General features: G+C 46.8%; 2 protein-coding genes across 3 annotated transcripts in view; one reads left to right on the top strand and one right to left on the bottom strand.

The window, feature by feature from the left end:
- Nucleotides 1–6,926: 6,926 nt before the first annotated feature.
- Nucleotides 6,927–9,212, bottom strand: NKX1-2 (NK1 homeobox 2). The gene is made up of 2 exons (XM_074960021.1): nucleotides 8,968–9,212; nucleotides 6,927–7,549 (listed from the first exon to the last, which is right to left on the bottom strand). Exons 1-2 carry the CDS (start codon nucleotides 9,197–9,199, stop codon nucleotides 6,927–6,929), a joined length of 855 nt encoding a protein of 284 aa, XP_074816122.1. The 5' UTR covers nucleotides 9,200–9,212.
- A 6,871-nt stretch (nucleotides 9,213–16,083) lies between these two features.
- The window catches only part of LHPP (phospholysine phosphohistidine inorganic pyrophosphate phosphatase), a 165,678-nt gene continuing 162,132 nt past the window's right edge, over nucleotides 16,084–19,629 (top strand). For both annotated transcript variants that reach the window (XM_074959193.1, XM_074959191.1), the window contains exon 1: nucleotides 16,084–16,278. In XM_074959193.1, the coding sequence (XP_074815294.1) occupies nucleotides 16,112–16,278 (167 nt within the window). In that variant the 5' untranslated portion in view covers nucleotides 16,084–16,111. The remainder of the gene's footprint in view (nucleotides 16,279–19,629) is intronic.

Here is a 19,629-nt window from a genome sequence, read left to right as displayed (position 1 = left end):
GGGGTGGGGCCAGGAATAAGGGGTTCAGGGTGTGGGAGGGGGCTCTGGGCTGTGGCAGGGAGTTGGGGTGCAGGAGGGGGGTCAGGGCTCTGGGCTGGGGAGGCAGGCTCTGGGGTGAGGCCAGGGATAGGGTGACCGGACATCCCAATAAAATCGGGACTGTCCCGACATTGAGCAGTTTGTCCCGCGTCCCAACCGAAGTACGGTCAGGATGCCATTTGTCCCAATATTTTGTTTTGGGCGCATTTTTTTTTCTTTCCTTAGGTGGCGGTGACAGGCAGGGGAAATGCCTTTTCAATTGTTACACTCACCCGGCATGTCCAGGTCTTCGGCGGCACTTCAGCAGCGAGTACTTCAGTCGCTGATGGGCTTCGTGGCATTTTGGCGGCGGGTACTTCTTTTTTCATCGGCAAGATTTATTTCCTGCCACCGAATGTGCCGGGTGAATGTAACAATTGAAAAGGCACTCCCCCTGTGGTGGTGCCAATATTTTGTATTTAGCATCTGGTCATCATAGCCGGGGATGAGAGGTTTGGGGTGGAGGAGGGGGCTCTGGATTTGGGGGGGGGGGTGCTCAGGGCTGTGTCAGAGGGTTGGGCTGTGGGAGGGGGTCAGGGCTTACCTCCAGTGGCTCCTGGTCAGTGGTGCAGCCAGGGTGCAGAGGCCGGCTTCCCTCCTGTCCTGGCACTGCAGACCGCACTGCGCCCCAGAAGCAACCAGCAGCAGGTCCAGCTCCTAGGCAGAGGTGCGCAAGTGGCTCCGCGTGGCTCTCGCCCACAGGCACCCCCCCTCCCTGCTCCCATTGGCTGGGAACCGGCCAATGGGAGTGCAGAGTCAGTGCTCGGGGCGGTGGCAGTACGTGGCCGCTTCTGGGGCACAGCGCGGTGTCGGAACAGGTACGGACTTGCCTGCCTTAGCCAGGCAGCACTGCCGATGGGACTTTTAACGGCCCTGTCAGCGGTGCTGACCAGAGCCACTGCAACCCAGTCCCTTCCATTCCGCGAGACCCCCAGTTTGAAAACCACTGATTTAGGCTGTTATACATATGACGTCCTGCAATTTGCACACTAAGTCGAATCAGCCTATAGTCAGCAATCCCCATGTCATGGTGTACTCCTTGCTTTCCCTCAAACTTCTACAGCCTTGTGATCCAGGAATTGCCCAGAATCCATACACTGGCAACTCTGACCGCACACGTATTTTTTTACCCTCAGTAGTCAAGATACCCGTGCTGTCAGTTCCAAATATATGCACTATATGTCTTTGGAAACACCATGCCACTTCCTACCCATCCCCAGGAGCTAGTAAAATACAGATTTTTCTCAACCAATCCAAGGCTTGCCTACTTTCTGACCTCACTGCTCAACCCCCTTCCACCCCCCCCCCCCGAAGCCACAGTTCTTCCCCCATCACCCCAACCCCCATACAAAGTCCTCTGTCTCCAGCTCCACCCCATCTAATATAACAACAATTTTGGTTAGACCAGCTGCTGACTTTTCTGCGGTGTTCACAGTAAACATCCCTATAAAATAAAAACATGTTATATTATAACAGAGATAATTTGTAATAAGCAACATGCCTTATTAAATCTTTATTACACAGGTGTACAAAGGTTCAACTAGAAAGGTCAGTGGTGGGGAAGTTCACCAGGTCAACAGCATTGGCACATTTCCTCGAACTATCCAGGCAAGCGTAAAGTGGCTGCATAGAAACCCTCTCACATTCTTTTGTTTACCGGGGCATGCACACTGTGTTCCTTCCAGACTGCATATCTACACAAGCTAAGAAATAAACATGTTGTTGAATACTGTTCTCAGTGTGGATCCCCAAAAGATTTAGTGGGTGCCATGCACTACTTTGGGGGGAAATTGACCTACTGAGACAATTTTGACCTGCATCACTGCAACAGTTGGATCTCTAGCTCTGTGCAAAAGAAAAAGAAAAAAAAAACCTAGAAACTTTTTTTAAAATGGCTTATATCTCTGGAACCCCTAGATCAAATGACCTCAAATTTGTCTCTCTAACCCTACTCTGCATTCCCACCAGGCATAGCAAATTTCAAGAAAATCCATGCAAGCAACAGAATTTTAGAGCACTTAGAAGCATGATCCATGAAACAGGAATGGTACAGTTAGTAATAGAGAATGGAGGGAAAGATCTCCTCTGGAGTATCTGGGGGCTCTTAAAGGTGTGAAGTCGCCCACTCATCTCAATGTGATGTTCTCGGCTGAATGAGAACACCCCAAACAGATGAATACAACCTGAAACAAAATAGCTCTGAGATGTGAGAGCCTCTCCTCTCATCTCAGTGAGTGTTTCCATCCCCCTCCTGAGTGCTTTAGAGCATGTGATATGCATGAAGCATACCTGTTCTCAGCTCCTCACCCAAAGAGGTAGGACTTCCCCAGATCTTGGCTCACGTGGGGGGCAGGGAGGGGGCCTCAGACGCTCCCAAATGAGCATGCCCCCTCAGAACTTGGCTCATATGATGGGATTAGGGATAGGGCATCCAACTCCTGGAGATGGGCACAGGCCCCCCAGATCCAGCAGCTCACATGGGGGTAGGAAGAGGGGCTCAGACAACTCCAGAGCGTCAAGGGTCCCCTTATCCCAGCTCATATAAGGGGCTAGGGAACAGGTCTCAGACCCTCCTAAAGGGGGAAGAGTCCCTCTAGATCTGAGTGCACATATGAGAGGGCAGAATGTGGGGGGCTGACAGATGTCCCTGCACCCTGCCCCTCTTCACCCACAGTCCTCCTGCCACTCACCCCAATATCCCCCTTCCTAGTATCCCACCCCTCCATTCCCCCTAAGTCCCAGGCCTCCCTCACCTGAGCCCCAACCTCTCTACCTGCCCCTACCACTCTTTCTCACTTATGTCCCTTCCCATAATCCCCTTCCCCTCACTGCAGCCCCAAACTCCTGTCTCCCTATTCCCCCATTCCTCTCCCCACTAATACTCCTCCCCTCCCAGGAAGTATTCATGTTTAATTTTTTGAAAAACTTAGGTTACATTCCCCCCAAAATAAAACTGCCAGCAGGACTCACAAATTGTAGCAATCTCCAGGCACTCAGTCCAAACCAAAACTCCTTTTTTCTTAGGTGGGGGCTTCTGATTAACTTCTCCTTGTTTATGTTAATTGTAGGGTGAGTTCACAACCATCAATCTCAAAGAGATTCATCCAGTCATTAATACCTCTCAGTTTAGGAGTACAAGGCAGCAGAAGGAATCCAGGTGTGTTTGGGGGGAAAGAAGTGATGTAAGTTGGGAACCTCTTGGTCAAATGATCCCAGATTTGATTCACTAATGATACCCCATGCGGCACAACAAATTTCAAGGCAATCCAAGGAACCCTTTGGATTTTACAGCACTTTCAAAAGTTGAGCTTTAGAGCATTAAAATGGTGGGAATGGAAATCCTCTAACTGCTTTTCTGTTTTGGGTCATGAGCACTATAAAACTTTACATTTTCTTAAATACCACTATGAATTTGGGTTCCCCAAAGATTTAGTGGGTGCCATGCACAACCTTGGATAAAATTTGACAGAGAGAGACCATTTTGGCCTGTATCACATCAACAGTTACACCTCTAGCTCTGCTGAGAAACTATTTGAAAAATGGTCATTTCTTTCAGGGCTTATATTTCTGCAACCCCTAGCTCAAAATGATCCACAATTTGGGTCACTAACCCTACACTGCACGCCACCCTCCTGAGACACACCAAATTTCAAAGGAATCTGACTAATCACATCAATTTTAGAGGACTTAGAAAGATTGACCTTTAAACAGAATTTGTGATGAAACCTTAACTATAGTGGCATTGCCATGCCACTATAATGTTTAGAGGACCATGTTGAGACCACCATATTCCTTCTAATTAATTCCCAAGTCATTTGAACCCAGGCCTCTAGACATTAAGTGCTATGTCATTAATCCACTCTGACATATCTCCAAAGCTGCTGCTGCTACCTTTTGTGCATGTTGTTAAACAGCAGTCAGTTGCTTCACACATTAGGAGGCACAGTTATAATGATCCCACCTCCTCCCAGTTAGATCCTCTTTACCTTAAAGATATAACCTTGCTGTAACCTGGCATAGTTGATTTCTAGTGTCGCTGTTACCTGAAAGAATCAAACCATCTAGTGGTGGGTTTCTCTACCATCTAATCTATCTATCTATCTGTCTTTCTATAGATATGATAGTTTAAAAGACATTAACATTTGTTTTATAAAAAATGTGTTCTATGTGAAAAGAGCTGCAAAATCAATTTTAGTTAGTCCACCCAGTGGTTTGACAGAAGCACGGGAAGTAGCAATTCATAACACCTGGGCTTAAAAGTGTTTTTCAGATACTTGCTCCCCAGGAAGCTGCAAGTTATGCAGGCCACAAAGGTGATTTGCTTAAAAACAGGTATCCACTTGATCATCACCTCTTACCAGTCTTCAGTCTATTTATGAAGAAGCAGTGCCAGGGATGGTATAGATAATACTTAGTCCTGCCTTGAGTGCAGGGGACTGGACTAGATGACCTCTCGAGGTCCCTTCCAGGTCTATGATTGGTTGGTACCATAAGAGGAGGCTGGTCCACTGACCTTCTGGTAAGAGAATAAACGCAGTAACTATATCTGGCCACTAGAGGGTTCATGGGTTTTACAGAACTGAAAATGATGGCTCAGGAACCAAGGAGTTTTAGGATTCTCCCTGGGGTCATGGCCAGGGTAGTGTTGCAAGGGATTATTTAGGTTTGGACCCTGGGGGGAAAAAGGTCCACAAAACAAAAATAATTTCATCTGAGAATGATTAAGAACAATTAAACAAAGTCTAATTTTTAAAACTGCTTTATTTAGACAAACACACCTATAGATAGATCGGACTTACCAGCTACCTTTTTGGTTGGAAAGCCAATGTGCACTTTAAGCATCATGACACAGAAGAGATACGTTCTTGAACAACATGTTGTAATAATTTGTGCAAACTGCATGAGACAGATTTTTGTGAACCAATTACTTCCTGGCAGTTCAGGGATGGATAAGCCCCCAGCTAAAATTCTTTTTCATTATGGTGCTTGTAATGATGAAGATGAAACGTGATTTTCCTCTTTAACAAATCCTTTAAAAAATCAGATTCCTCTGTTATGGAAAAGAGTGCACTGCATACTGGAAGCTCTGCACTTTAACTATTTTCTACCACAACCACCCCTTTAAAAAATAATAATGTAATACTTTTCTCTGATGTATGTTTTCTACCTCATTTGGCATTAATGCTGTGTTATTAAAAGAATAATTGCAGAAAAAAGCTCTTTTGATCTAAGGCCTGATCCAAAACCCACCGAAGTCAGTAGAAATGAAAGGTAGAGAGGTAGCAGGTATATCACCAATAACTAGATACTTCCTCATGTGTCAGCCAGGTTTCCCACACCCTGCCTGACAATTACAGAACTAAAGTTTCAAGTAGCAGTAAGCAGTATTACTTTCCTATTCCCACTAACAAACTCTCTTCATTAATTTCTTGGGATGCCAGACTCCTAGCTTTCAATTTTTGAGCCCAACGCAGCACCCTTGAAGTCGATAGGAGTTTTAACATGATTTTTAAGGTTACAGCAATTGCCCCTTTATAAGGTTGTATTACCCACCTGAAACAGGTAACTGATCTCCAGAGATAAAAGCAGGGCTTAGGGGCATCTTTTGTTCTTATCTGCATCATTCATATAAAAGCAACAGTAACTAGTCTCAGAGTTTCTGAGTTTTCAGGTTATGAGGGATGCCCTGCCAAACCAAATGACAAAGAGAAATGTTTTAAAAGGAAACTTCGGGAGAGAAACTTGGGAGAATTAGTGTTAGGTACAGTAAATGTAGAGAGGGTTCTTTTCCATCTCCTAGGCCTATGATTACATCTCAGATATGCCAATAAAATCCAGTGGTTACTTTTTTCCCCCCCGACGAAAACATGCTTCGGTAAAGACTCAAAAAAATCAACTTCTTACACTTTAAATTACCATGCAACCATCAGAAATGTACACTTGAACTCTGCAGCCTAATGAGGAAAAACGTATAAAATGATATACATTTATATGTATGTATAAATATTTGGACCACATAATGTCTGAATGTTCCACCTGTTTGGTTTGTCACAGTCGTTTATCTATGTATATCAGGACCTTTACTTTTGTTTATCCAAAGATATAGCGCAGCACGATTGTGAAGTATAATCTAAGAAATCAATCATTACATGCCACAAACTACACTTGAACTCAAATATGCCTTTACAGAAGCGCGGCTGCTCTGCTCATAGATATCCATCAATTTAAAGGGATTAACGGGAGGAGCCCGACCCCGGCTCCCACGGAAACTCCCATTCGTCGCGATGGGGCCAAGATCGGGCGTAAACTATGCCGGGGAAGGATGCCTTAAAATACCAAACACGTGGGAAGATGGCAAACCTGAGCGTAGTGCAATGCACGTTTTATTAAAGTTCTCCAGTTTCCAAACTCCATGTTGCATCCGGGCAGCCTCAGCCAGGTCCTCGGTTCTGACCGGACTGCACGCTCCGGGCGGTCACAGAGACAGCAAACATGGGACCGCTGCTGTCTGAACTGGAAACCTCCACCACCACCACCAGAGCGCGTGTGCCCTGCAAGTCACCCTGCGCCCCTCTGCCATTCCCTCCAGCCGTGGGAGAGGGGGAGACGGGGCGGGAGGGGCGCTCCCTGCAGATGGCAAAGGCGCTGTCTGTTTCTCCTGCGGTCCTGCGGCCGGTGTTCACGTGGGCAGGGCGGCGGGGGCCGCCTAAGGGGCTGCGATCCCACCGGGAGGGGAGCGCGGGGGTTGTGAACGCACTTGGCGGAGGGGCAGCGAGACACACCCACGGGCGGAGCCCCCGCGGGCTGCCCCCAGGGTGGGGAAGGCTGGAACTGGTCGGGCGGGCTCTTTAGAGGTGCGGGGTGTAGAAGGGGGCCAGGTAGGCCGGGCCGAGGAAGGGCGCCGCGGCCAGGGGCAGGGGAGCAGCCGCTGGGAAGAGGACATTGGCGGAGGGGTAGGAGGGGAAAGTCTGGAAGGCCAGGGCGCTAGGGCCCGGCGGGCTGGGGCTGCCGCCGCCTGCTCCGCACGGGGGTACCGCGGCGCTGGCTGCCGGCTGCCCCGCCCCGTCCGCCCCGGGGTTCTGCTTCTTCCACTTGGTCCGTCTGTTCTGGAACCAGATTTTGACCTGGGTCTCGGTCAGGCTGAGCGACAGGGCCAGGTTGAGGCGCTCGCACACCGACAGGTAGCGGGTGGCCCTGAACTTGTTCTCCAGGGCCACCAGCTGCTCGTACGTAAAGGCCGTCCGGGCCCGCCGGGGCTTGGCGCCGCTCGGCGCGGCGCGGCGCCGCTTGGAGGCTGGCGGGGAGCCGGGGTCGTCTCTCTCCTCCGGATCGGGAGAGCCGGGGAAGTCGTGCAAGCGCGGGGGGGCTGCTGCGGGCTGGCTCCGGTCCGGTCCCGGGGCCGGCTCCTCCCCCTCGCACGCGGAGCCCTCCAGGGTGGACGCGGCCTCGCTCTCTCCCTTGGAGTTGGCATCTAAGGGAGAGAAGGGGGCTGATCAGAGTGACAGAACGAGCCCTTCCCCTGCCACATCCCTGCGCCTGCCGCTGATCCAACCTGACCTGCGCCAGCGCTCCCCTCCCGCCAGCTGCTCTCCGCACGCATCTGTGTCACCGGGGACACGCGCGGCTGGGGCAGGCGCCTGCTGCCGGCTGATGTCAATTCCGCATTTGTTTATTAAACTCAGCTTGCAAAAGACACTTCCCGCCCCCCAGACTGAGCAATTGAAGGGGGCTCTTCTTTCCGGTCCCTCTTTAAAACGGGAGCCAATTTGGGATTGTTTCCTCCCTCTTAAAACATTTTTTTTAAATCAGATTTTATTTTTAAAAATGCCCTTTAAGAAAAACCTGATATGTGAAACCCTTTATGTGCCGCAAGCTGTGCGAAACTCGTTTGTGTGCGGCGGTATGGATCTCTAGCCAATTAAATAAGTTATTAAAGCCCCCTTTAAAGAGACAAAAATCCCCTCCCCCTTTCCATCTGCTCTTCCCAGCCGCGCTAATAGAGTTTCAGATTTGTGAGGGGCGGATCGATAGATGTCATCTATTAAAGGTAAGTTTTAATCGAACAATATTAGGATCAGGCAGGGGGAAAGAGGTTTGAAGTTGGTACCTGCAAGCTGCGGGAAGGAGATATGCAGGAGTCAGTAATAGGATATCGATCAATGGGGAGCTAAGGCATCCTCTTGTGGGGACGATTTGCACAATTATCCAGCCTGGCTGTCCCAGTGCCAATCAGGGCCAGCCAACGAGCTGGAGTCGAAAACAATTGCATCTAACTTTTGGTTTCCCATCAGACCTGGGGGCGCTGCAGTATAAGCGGTGACCCGAGCAGGGTCACGGCTCAAGGAAATCTGCACCTAATGACCCTCCTCCCAAAGCAGTTTTCCACGGCAGCTTCTTAAAGGTGACATGTCCCCACACCAGGAGCGGCTAACCGCTGCCTGCCCGCCCTTCCTTGGGAAACATTCTGCGGAAGGGGTTAATAAATATCTCCGTGCCCATCGCTGACACAGGCTGCATGAGCCAATTTTGACTTACGCTCATCAGCAATGTGTTGCTGTTCTGTGGGAGTCCTGGCTCTACTCCCACTCTAATTCACGTGCTCAAATAGTTCAGCACCAAAACGAGCCAGTCTACTAGCTTGTTTTTTAAAATATATCATCAGGTTTTAAACCAACTACAGCCCCGTTCTGCTGCCTGTTTCATGACATCTTCTGCAGACCCGCTAAATAATTCGCAAACACACTAAAACATAATCCTCGTTGCTTTTAACCCAGCTTGTTTTAGCCTGCGCACACAATTTATGGAACTGGCCCCTTTCGGCTGATAGACGGGACACGGTTTCTTGTTAATTTGTTTGAAAATAACCATGCAGATTGAATGCATTCCTACCATATGCCTCTAGTGTGTCCCTGCTGCTCCTTTGATTCGCGGGATCCTTTTCTACTTCAACTCCGCCAAAACTTTTCTCTGGCTCTCCTGAATGCGAGATGCTGCCCCTGCTCTGCGCAGCCGGATTGCTTTTCCTGGTAAATTTCTGGGGATCCAGGATGTCTAAGATGGAGAAGGAGATTTTATGATGGATGGGGGCCGCCTTGGCCCCACTGTCCTGACATTCCAGCATTCCCCCCTCAAAGGTCCCGAAAGAGTTGTGGGGCCCCCAGACAAATGCACAGGCAATTGGCCAGCTGCTCGCAGAGAGGAGAGACGTGGTGCCAAAGATGCCTTCGGTCGATGCGTGGCTTTCAGTCCTGCGCGCTGCAGGTTCGATCCCCCGGGGACGCTGTGTCCGTAGGAGGAAGGGTCCTGAGGTGTGCAAGCTTGCGCTTTGCAGATGTCCTTCTGGAGGGAAGCGGCTCCTCTGCTTCGGTCTCGGAGGAGGATGCAGGCTTGGAAAGGGAAAGGGTTGGAAGTGGGGGTGGGGGCCGAGAAGGGGGCTGCCCCGCCGTTGGCACTTTCTCCGGTTTCCCACCAGCCTGGCTGCCCCAGCCACGTGGAGAGAGCAGCGCGGGCTGCCTTCAGAGGGGTCTTTGAAAGCTGCACTAATATCGTTAAAGCAAGAGCCGCCGGCTGGAACTCACACACGCAGCTTGTGTGTGTGTGTGTGGTGTGAGCCAGACGTGTCTCCCAGAGTAACGTGTCATGGGGGGGGGGGGGGTTAACCCCTGCAGAGGGTGGGTTAAAAGCCCAGAAGATCACAGATGTTTGATTTGGGGGAATTCATAGCTCTACGTACCAACGAATTACAGAGTCTAGTTTTAACCTAGGACATCGCTGTACCAACACGCACAACGTGTGCCCTTTCCTTAGAGGCCACCAGGTAACAGCAACACGTTGTAACAACGTGTACCGCTGCCACACGTTCTCAGGTGCAGAAAACCCCATTGCTTCGATTTAAGAAAATCTCCACTCCAGATCCAGGTCAGACCTGGATTCGCCGTATGATTGGGGAAAGGGCATAGAAATTGCAATGCTTTCAACCCTCCAATGGACCGTTTCAGGCCCCCCACCCCCTTTGCCGGCCAAAATCGCCCCGACCCGACACACTCATTTGTAGCAGGAAAGGTTCTAATAGCGAGGTTGTCCTACAGGAGTTTCGTTGCACACTGATTTAAAAACCCACTGAAATAGGTTGATTCCAAAAATGTATTTTAATTTTTAATGGTGCACGGACGGAGACAACAGGCAGACATTAAAAGTGAACTCAGGATCCTCAAAGAGTGCAAGGAATTCAAATGACTTCTAAGCGATCAGTTCACTGGGTAAGTCTCTTTGCGGTTGGGGAACATATCACACCCCTTGTAGGCCGAACAGACTGCAGCCTGGGACATGACATGGCATCTTTTAAAGGCAAATTAGAAGGTTTTTCAAGGACCATCCACCCGGAAATAGCACTGGGAGGCTAATGATCTCCTTTCCCCACCCCTCCTGCAACCTTCTCACTGCCAACCCTCCTCGATTTTGTTATGGAGCAATAGGTTAGCAATTAATATTGTCTTAGTGGGTATGAAATAGGAAGAGGAGGAGAAACCACCACATTATAGCTCTAGGCCTCCTATACCCAGCTGGCGTTGTAAATGAGCTTTTAAAGCAGCAATGTCCTTTTAGCATTTCTCATTCAAACCTCCACTTCTCCACCCCCTTGCCTGCTGCAGTATTCATCCAAGCTCTAAAACACCTACCAACTTCCCTGCTAAAATCCTCTATAATGCAAACCGTCTACTAGTTGGGATTTTACCTTCAGCATTCAGCGAAGGAGGGACTGAACCTGTTTTACTGCCTCAAGAGAAAGTTAAGTAAGTCAAATATGAAAACAGGCTAAAGTAAGAGTGATCTAAGTAGCATCTTTTAAAATTCTTGAATTTTAATAATTAAACATGGGCTTAGGTTATTACTATTTAAGCATATATCATCTTTATACAGCATGGTCAAATTTTCTTGAGCAACTGCATGCATATGACTTCTGTTATTCCAGCATTATTATGTTATTACCTAGCACAGAGTACAGTATAAACCACCTTTAGATTTAAGGGCTTGATCCTGCATTCCTTGTGTATCCAAAGTTCCCAGTGAAGTCAATGGGAGTTTACAAAGTATGCGGGATTGAGTCTTATGTTTTAAAAAGGTCCAGAAAAATATTAAGCCCTTCTATGGCATTTTATGTCATCTAAATGTGGTTCAAATATTAAGAATGAGATCTTGCACTCACTGAATTCCTTGAGGGTTGTGGCATTGACATCAGTGGCAAAACTATGGGCCTGATCCAAAACCTACTGAAATAAAAGAGAGTCTTGCTGTTGGCCCCCATGGGTTTTGGATCAGCCCCTATATCACCACACTGCATGAAGGGCAGGATTGGGTCTGAGCTAATTAATCCTCACAGCACCCCTGTGGAATATATATGATTCCCCGTTTATAGATGAGGAAGCTGAGGGATAAGTGACGTGAGTGAGTTACCCAAGCTCACACACCAAGTCAGTGGCAGAAATAAATATTTATATACTATTGAAAAAGAAGTTATAATCTCTCTCTCTCTTTTTCTCTCTCTCTCGGCAGATTAAGGTGGTGGCTTGATTCTTCGCCACCACAGGACAGGAATAACTCTCAATGGAAATGACTCCTATTCTACAGGAGAATAAAATCCTCTATTTATATATAAAACAGGTAGAGGGCTGACAAAAGCAGGGCATGCTTCTCTACACCACTCAGCCAGTGTGCCATCCCCCTGACCATGACTGGGGGGCCATTACCAGTTCAAGCAATCACAGAGCTGTAAATTTTTAAACTTCACACTAACTAAACTGTGTGTACTGTATCTATAAGGTGGATTTTCTTCTCACTCTCGCATTTGCATTTGACCTGACAAATCAGGATGAACATTGGAAAAAAGAATATTATTTCTGGATGAAGGATTTGGGGATGGCAATATTAATGTTGTCTGTATTTGGGAATCATCTTGTTAACATATATTTTGCACCTTGGTATGCCATTGATTCTTCCACCCTTATTCGTGTTGAGTAGTATCTTACACTACCAATTGTCCCATTGAAATTAATTATTTTTAGGGTGCTCAGAGCTTCTGTATGGATAAAATTGTTGTTAAATCTAAAGAAATAAAATGAAATAAAATATGACAGTACTAAGGTAATGGAATTAAAAGTGGCAGAATCTGACCCTTATTTTCCATTTTGATATCACAGAACCTAAAATAATTGACTAGGAAGAAAGAGAGACAAAAAAAGATGAAGACGTGCAGGAATCAAATTACAGAATTATTATGATTAATTATTATCATCATTTATACTATGGCAGCACCCAAATGCCCCAATTAGCGTGGTGTTCTACTGTGCTGAGCACTATACAAACATAAAAAAGAGACAATCTTTGACCCGAAGGGCTTCCAGTCTAAAGGTACAAACAGACACAGGGCAGGGACAAATGAACCTAGTAAAGAATTGGCACGCTTTGTTAGATACTTAGATTGTATTTTTCTTTTAATTGGGATAGAGGTAGGGAGGAAGAAAGTAGGAAAAGGAAAGAAGGGGAAGAGTAATAGTCACATGGATATCGTTCTTAGTGTGATCAACTAAGGAAAATGGATACCAGACCTTTACATATTTCTTATCAATATTTCTGAAACGTGATTCTCTTTAAAACTTAACATGCTAGTCTAATAACTGTGGTGTAAAGAATTACTTAGAAACAATTATGATGCCATCTCAGATGCTGTGATATGGAAATATTCCTCTGGCCTGTGTATGCATTAACTTAACTTAAAGCACATGCATAGGTCTTTGCAGGATCAAGGCCTTATTTTGTAAGAGAAAATCCAAACCATCTGATATATGTAAGATTACAAAATATAGCCTTGTGGATATATTTTAATATTGTGGCTGCAAAATTGTAAAAGGTGAGTTGTAGTAATGGAATTCTTTAAGATATACATTTCTGAGCTAGCAGACATCTTCACATATTGTCAGTTTAACATACACATGTGCACACACACACATATTAGTCTTAACTGTTTGCTTGAAGTTGGTTCGTTTCTCAGTTCAGGCATTAAAATTCAGTCTGAGTGCTGTCTTTAAATTGCTTTGATGCTAGGTGGGTTTCAACCCTGACCTGTCCTGACGGCAAGTGATGGCTGTAACAAGCTCTGGATCAATATTCATAGCGGGTGTCCTGGACTGATAACACTATCCAAGACAATGTTCACTATCAGTGTGGACAGCTGAGATATTGCACCATTAGCGATGTTGTTTTAAATAACCTGATCCATTTCTGGGTCTATTTAATTAATTTCACTGTTTAGATATTATCTGTAAGGAGAAGCCAGAGGCTATTCCAGAAGCAGTGATGCAAATCAGCGGTGCCAAGGCTACCCTGCTTTTTTTTTTCAAAACAAAGTGGACTATAATTCCAACACAGTTCCTTATATATTATGTGAATTGTGGCAGGCTATTTATAGTGTTAAGAACAAAAACTATCTGCATTGTATCAAGGGGAAAACAATATTATCGGTAAGGCTGGAACGCAACTGATAAGATCTTACCCATGATTATAAAATAGTGAGGATTAGTCTAATTCTTTATGTGACAGGCTAGTGTTTTTTCAGTTGTTTCTATGAGGTAATGGGATGTACTTTATGTAAAGGCACAAACTTTGTAAGGTACAGCTTAGTCTGTATTTTGGCTGGGTCAAAAAGGTCTTGCCAGGCTTTCTGCTACTTTTTTGATCAACACAGCCTCAGTTAAAGTAAATATGCTCTCTATGGGCCCCATTTTATACTTACATCAAATCTCTACTACACTGCAAAAATTTGCATGGTAGTATGCCTGTGCTGCAAATGCTGAGCTTAAAAAGCAGTCAGTATAAAAAATGGGATCCGAGCTGGCAATCCATATTTACACCAAGTCGTTCTACTGAATTCAGTGCACAGTGCCTCTGAAAATCAGGCCCTTTGTGCCTAAATCAGGCAAAAACTGAGGCCCCCAAAATTGGAGGGCACTTTTGAAAACCGGGGCCCTAATGTGAAGGTGACCATGTTTTCAAAATGAAAACCCAAGACACTTTTGTGCCAACATTTTCAGGGTCATGAAATACTCCCACAAAAGACAAACAAAACTACACTTTTAACAAATAAGTGTGTGCCATTGTTACTACTGGCAGCGTCTGACTCAATAGTGACGTATATTCCTTAGAATGGAGGATTTTTTTCCAGTAACTTAGTGTCCCAATGAGTTTATCATGCAACATTGAAGAAGTGTTGTTAACATTTGCTCTGAGCAAAAGAGCAGCTTTCATAGTGTCTACATACTTTGGAATTTTCTCTTTATTCAAACACTCTTTATCATGCTGACCACTCATTCACTCAACTGTTTGTCACTGATAACCACTGATGCAAATTCTGTTCATTATAGCAATATGTCTATTTTATTCTGTTCTATTCTGGTTCTTGTACTTTCCTCATCCCCGTAGTATTGGAGCCCCTTCTAGTAGTGCATTAAGCGACATGGCTAACATCTGTCACATGTGGTTTAATCTTTCTCTTATCAATTTAATGGGCTTTCTTGTATACAGTCTCATCCCAGAAGCCAAGGAGTGAATAGGTATGGAGACTGTGCGTCAGCTGCCTTCTTTTCCCTGGAGGTGGTCCCTTCACTAGAGAATTGAGGAACAGAGGTAGGGCAATGTGGAGAAGTTTCCACTGCGGCCTGCATTGTGGGGAGAAGTAGAGGATGTCAGTTTCCAAGGCTGGCACTCTGCAACCTTCCATGAAAATAAGAAAATCAAGATAATATTATAAAGAATTTTAAATTGTTTCTCTTCTTGCCCTGCTTTTTTGCAGCCTTTTTAAATTACAGGCAGAGCACATAGCAATGCCTGTAGGTAAGGCTGCACAAGCCTTTCCACTCTGATGAGTCATTTTCAGGTGCCTGTAACTTACTCAGGCTGCTATTCTGAATGTTTGATCTCAGCCCAGGAGTGATTTCTTTAAATGGAAGATTTGAATAAAAAGAGTTTCTGTTGAGATTCATGGCAGTTTTATCATTAATTTCATGAGGATGGGGATCAGGTTCTATGTCTGTGAGTGATCTGAAGTGTGACCATATAAGAGATTCGCTTACTATGTGTTTGTTCAGTGCCTAGTACAAGCGGGCCCTCATCTTGGCTGGGGGCTGTAGATACTACTGTAAAATGACTTGTAAAGGGCTGGGTGAAGTGTGCGTGGTGGTGATGATGATTGCTAAGTGCAAGACCATAGTATGATAGTAATTACTATTATTTATTATAAAAGACACAAATGAAGCAGATTGTGACCTGAAGTTGCGTGTAGAAGCTTCCTTCAAACAGCCACCGTGAGAATCTGTTTCTCCCCCTGCTCACTGTCATCACTAGCAGCGAATCAAATATGCTGCCTGCCCATTAGTCCCCGTTCTACCTCCCCCTTGCCCCTCCACAACATATGCTAGGTGCCACACCTCCCACTATTCCACCCCCCCATGTATGCTGGGTGTCACACCTGTTCCACCCTCCTCCCCAATGTATGCTGGGTGTCACACCTGTTCCTCCCTCCCCAAGGTATGCTGGGTGTCACACCCCATTCCACCCTTCCTCCCCAATGTATACTGGGTGTCACACCTGTTCCCCCCTCCCCAAGGTATGCTGGGTGTCACACCCCATTCCACCCTTCCTCCCCAATGTATGCTGGGTGTCACACATGTTCCCCCCTCCCCAAGGTATGCTGGGTGTCACACCCCATTCCACCCTTCCTCCCCAAAGTATGCTGGGTGGCACACCCTGTTCCAGCCCCCCTCCCAATCTATTCTGGGTGGCACACCCAGGTGCACCGCCCCGTCGCCCCCTCCCCAATGTATGTTGGGTGCCAATCCCGTTCCACCTCCCCCCCTTGGCCCCCCCTTGTGTGCCCGCACTTTGTCTTCTCCTGCTCAAATTAACACCAATGAAAAACTACGTTTCCCAGCGGCCCTGGCGGAAGGAAGGGCTCTGGACTCGGCGGAGTTCAGCTGACCCCATGCGCCGGCTGCACGCCCCAGGCCGGGCTGTGCACGCTATGGCAGAGTGGGCAAGGCAGCATGCAGGCATTAAGGGAGTGGTGCTAGATATCAGTGGGGTCTTGTATGACGGTGGAGGAGACGGAGGCGGGGTTCCCATCCCGGGATCTAGAGAAGCGGTGGAAAAGTAAGTGCCCGCAGAGCTAGGGCGTTACACAGCCCCGGCGGCCGGCCCCCTCCTCCGCCCCACCCGGCGGTGCCCTGACCCGCCCCGCCTCCCGGGCACGCTGCGAAGGGGGCGCCGCCCCCTCCCTCCTTGCAGCTGTGCGGGGCCGCCCCCTTCTCGGCCGGCGCCAGGTTCAGCCAGGGGCCACGGCGTCCCGCCGGGCTCCTTCCTCGCGGTGCTTCCAGCCGCTCCCAGGAGAAGGGTCCAAACTACCGCGGGTTGGGAACCTGCGGTCCTAGCTCTGTGGGCAGGGGAAGGGACGCAGAGCTGCAGGCCTGGGAGAGAGCCCAGCAGGGCACGCCTGGGGGCCGTACGCCGTGCCCCGTTGCCTGCCCCCTCTCCTGGGTGCCACACACTATGCCACACTTCAACCCCCCCCATCCCCAATGTATGCTGGGTGCCACACGCCCTTCCCCTTCCTCCCCCATGTATGCTGGGTGCCACCTCCCGTTCCACCTCCCCCTCCACACCCCCTGTCATGTTTCCTGGGTGCCACACCCTGTTCCAGCTCCCCCTCACACCTCTGCCATATACTCTGGGTGCCATACACCATTCCACATTGCCTGATGTGTATCCTGGGTACCACACATCATTTTACATTGCCCCCTGGATGCCATACACCATTTCACATTTCATCCTGCCACCCCACCCCAAATGTACCCTGGTTGCCAATCACCACTCCAGTTTCACCTCTCCGACTCCTGGGCCGTGTATCCTGAGTACCAAACAGTATTTCACTTCTCCCTCATCTCATGTATACTGGGTGCAACACACTATTCCACATTTCACCTATCCCTGCTGCCATGTACACTGGGTGGCACACGCTATTTTACATTGTTTCCCACTACCTCCCGCTGGTATGCTGGGCGTTGTACACCATTCCCACATGCTCTCCCTTCCATCTGCTATGCATCTTCAGCGCTACGCAATGCTCCCTGTATGCTCTCCCCCTCCTGCCATTCACTCTTGCATTACCTCCTCCCCTCCAAACCAGGCATCTAGGATGCCATATATCCATGCATTCTGTCCTCCCCCACGCCTCTTAATCACAATCAGATTGTGTGTTCACTCTGAATTTTTCCAAAGGGTCATCAACTGCAGTGGGGCTGGTGCCTCAAATGTCAGGACTTCAGCTACTTGAGGACTGTGTTCTTCTGATTCAGAGCCATAACTTATAACCTATTCACTACCTTGTGCAGGCCTTTAAAGAATGAATTAGCACATACCTGCAATATCTTTTGAAAATCTTTGAATATCTTGTGAAATCTGTGCTAGATCTTCTAATTTTCTGTACTTATTTTCAAAATCTAGAGCTCTCATTAATGAGAAAACCTTTTTTTCCTCATCAGCTCACACAGTGCACTGAACCACATTTTCCCAGCAACCACAAAGAATATCTGGGAGAATCTGTCTCCAAATAATTAACCTTCAGGGCATAAGACAACCTTTAAATATTGGTCATTAGGAGGAAGCTTTCCCTGGAGGCAGGTTATTCTGTAACTGTTTTCTGTAGGGTTTCTTGTATCATCCCCTGAAGCAGATGGTACTGGCCACTGCTGGATTTGATGGATTGTTGGTCTGATCCAGTACGGCAATTCCTGTGTTCCTATAATGTCCATTTGTGTAGTATTCTTCTATCCAAAACGTTTCACAAGTCTGCATGCATATATGCATACATATCCACTGAAATATAGAGGACAGCATCATGCTTGTACAACAATCAGGTGAAAGGAAACTTTCACCAAGTTCACTAGGTCAATCCCCATCTCATAAAAGGTGCTAAAAGCACGTTCATGTAATTGGTGGAGCAGGGGAAGACAGAACCATAGTTTATAACAGTGGTTCTCAAACTTTTGTACTGGTGAACCTTTTCACATTGCAAGCCTCTGGGTGTGACCCCTCCTTATAAATTAAACACACATTTTTATATATTTAACACCATTATAAATTCTAGAGCCAAAGTGGGGTTTGGGGTGGAGGCTGATGGCTTGTGACCCCACCATGTAACAACCTCGCTACCCCCTGAGGGGCAGACCCCTGTTTGAGAACCTCTGGTTTATAAGGTCTTATGTGAAAGTCATTCTTGTGCCCCCACATCTTCAGTACAATAAATTGAGTGGTGCTAAATCTCTCTCTGGTGGAATTACTGAGTGAATCCTACCACATTTGGGACCTGTAATTTCAGGGATCCTGGTCTTCCAGAAGTGATGCTTAGATCTCCAAGCCATCCCCACCCAATAAAATTGGTCTTTGGCTTCTGTTGAGTTTTATTCTAAGACTCTAATCCAAAACTCTTTCAAGTGAAAGGGAGTCCTTCCATTGATTTCACTGGGGTTTGGACTGGGCTTTTTTTAGTTTTGTAAACCCTGACTCTGTGGCTAGATGGTTTGTCTGCAGAGGAGCAGCTCTCCCCCGACTGTTAGGCCGTATTATCTATATACTGAAAGTGTGGGTATGTTTTTAAAGCAAAACTTTAGCATTTTTTTTCTAAAAGAAGCAATTCAGACAGCTTTTCAGGAGGTGCCAGTGTACCTATAGCAACTAGTGCATTGTGCTTTAGTTTTTAAGAGAGGTAAAACTTGGGGGTACACAAGACAGCTCAGACTCCTGAAAGGGGTACAGTAATCTGGAAAGGTTGAGAGCCACTGTTGTAAACTGCCAATGCTCAGAGCCTCTGAAAACCATTTGCTTACAAAATCAGACAAAATTACAAAAGTGTCACAGCACACTATTACTGAAAAATTGCTTACTTTCTCATTGTTCCCATATAATTATAAAATAAATCAATTGGAATATAAGTATTGTACTTACATTTCAGTGTATAGTATGCAGAGCAGTATAAACAAGTCGTATGAAATTTTCGTTTGTACTGACTTCGCTAGTGCTTTTTATGTAGCTTGCTGTAAAACTAGGTAAATATCTAGGTGAGTTGATGTATCCCCTGGAAGATGTCTCCATACCCCCAGGGGTACATAGCCTGGTTTAGAACCACTGGCCTATTGGATCGAGCACTAGACTGGAACTCAGGAGACCTGAGTTCTATTCCCAGTTCTGCTACTAGAGTACTAGGTGACCTTGGCCAAGTCACTTCATTTTCCGGTGCCCCAATTTCCTCATCAGTAAAATGGAGATAATTTTGCTTACCTCCTTTGTGAAGGCTTTGAAATCTATGGATGTAAAGTGCTACCAAAGAGCTAGATATTATTTATAATTACTGTTCTGTCATCAGGATGTATAGTGTCCAGCCATATACCCTTTTGCTTGACTATGCTACATGTTCCATGGTATTTAAAGAGTTACATTTTTTATTTG

Source organism: Natator depressus, chromosome 7 (assembly GCF_965152275.1).
Source record: "Natator depressus isolate rNatDep1 chromosome 7, rNatDep2.hap1, whole genome shotgun sequence".
Classification (NCBI taxonomy): Eukaryota; Metazoa; Chordata; order Testudines; family Cheloniidae; genus Natator; species Natator depressus.
Note: the sequence above shows the minus strand (reverse complement) of the source record. Positions and strands in the feature narration are given on the sequence as shown.

Coding starts and splice junctions, on each gene's coding strand:
- NKX1-2 (XM_074960021.1), bottom strand. CDS start 9,199: ATGCTGGAATGTCAGGACAGTGGGGCCAAGGCGGCCCCCATCCATCAT. Junction 7,550..8,967: donor GGACACACTAGAGGCATATG/GTAGGAATGCAT, acceptor TCTCTCCCTTAG/ATGCCAACTCCAAGGGAGAG.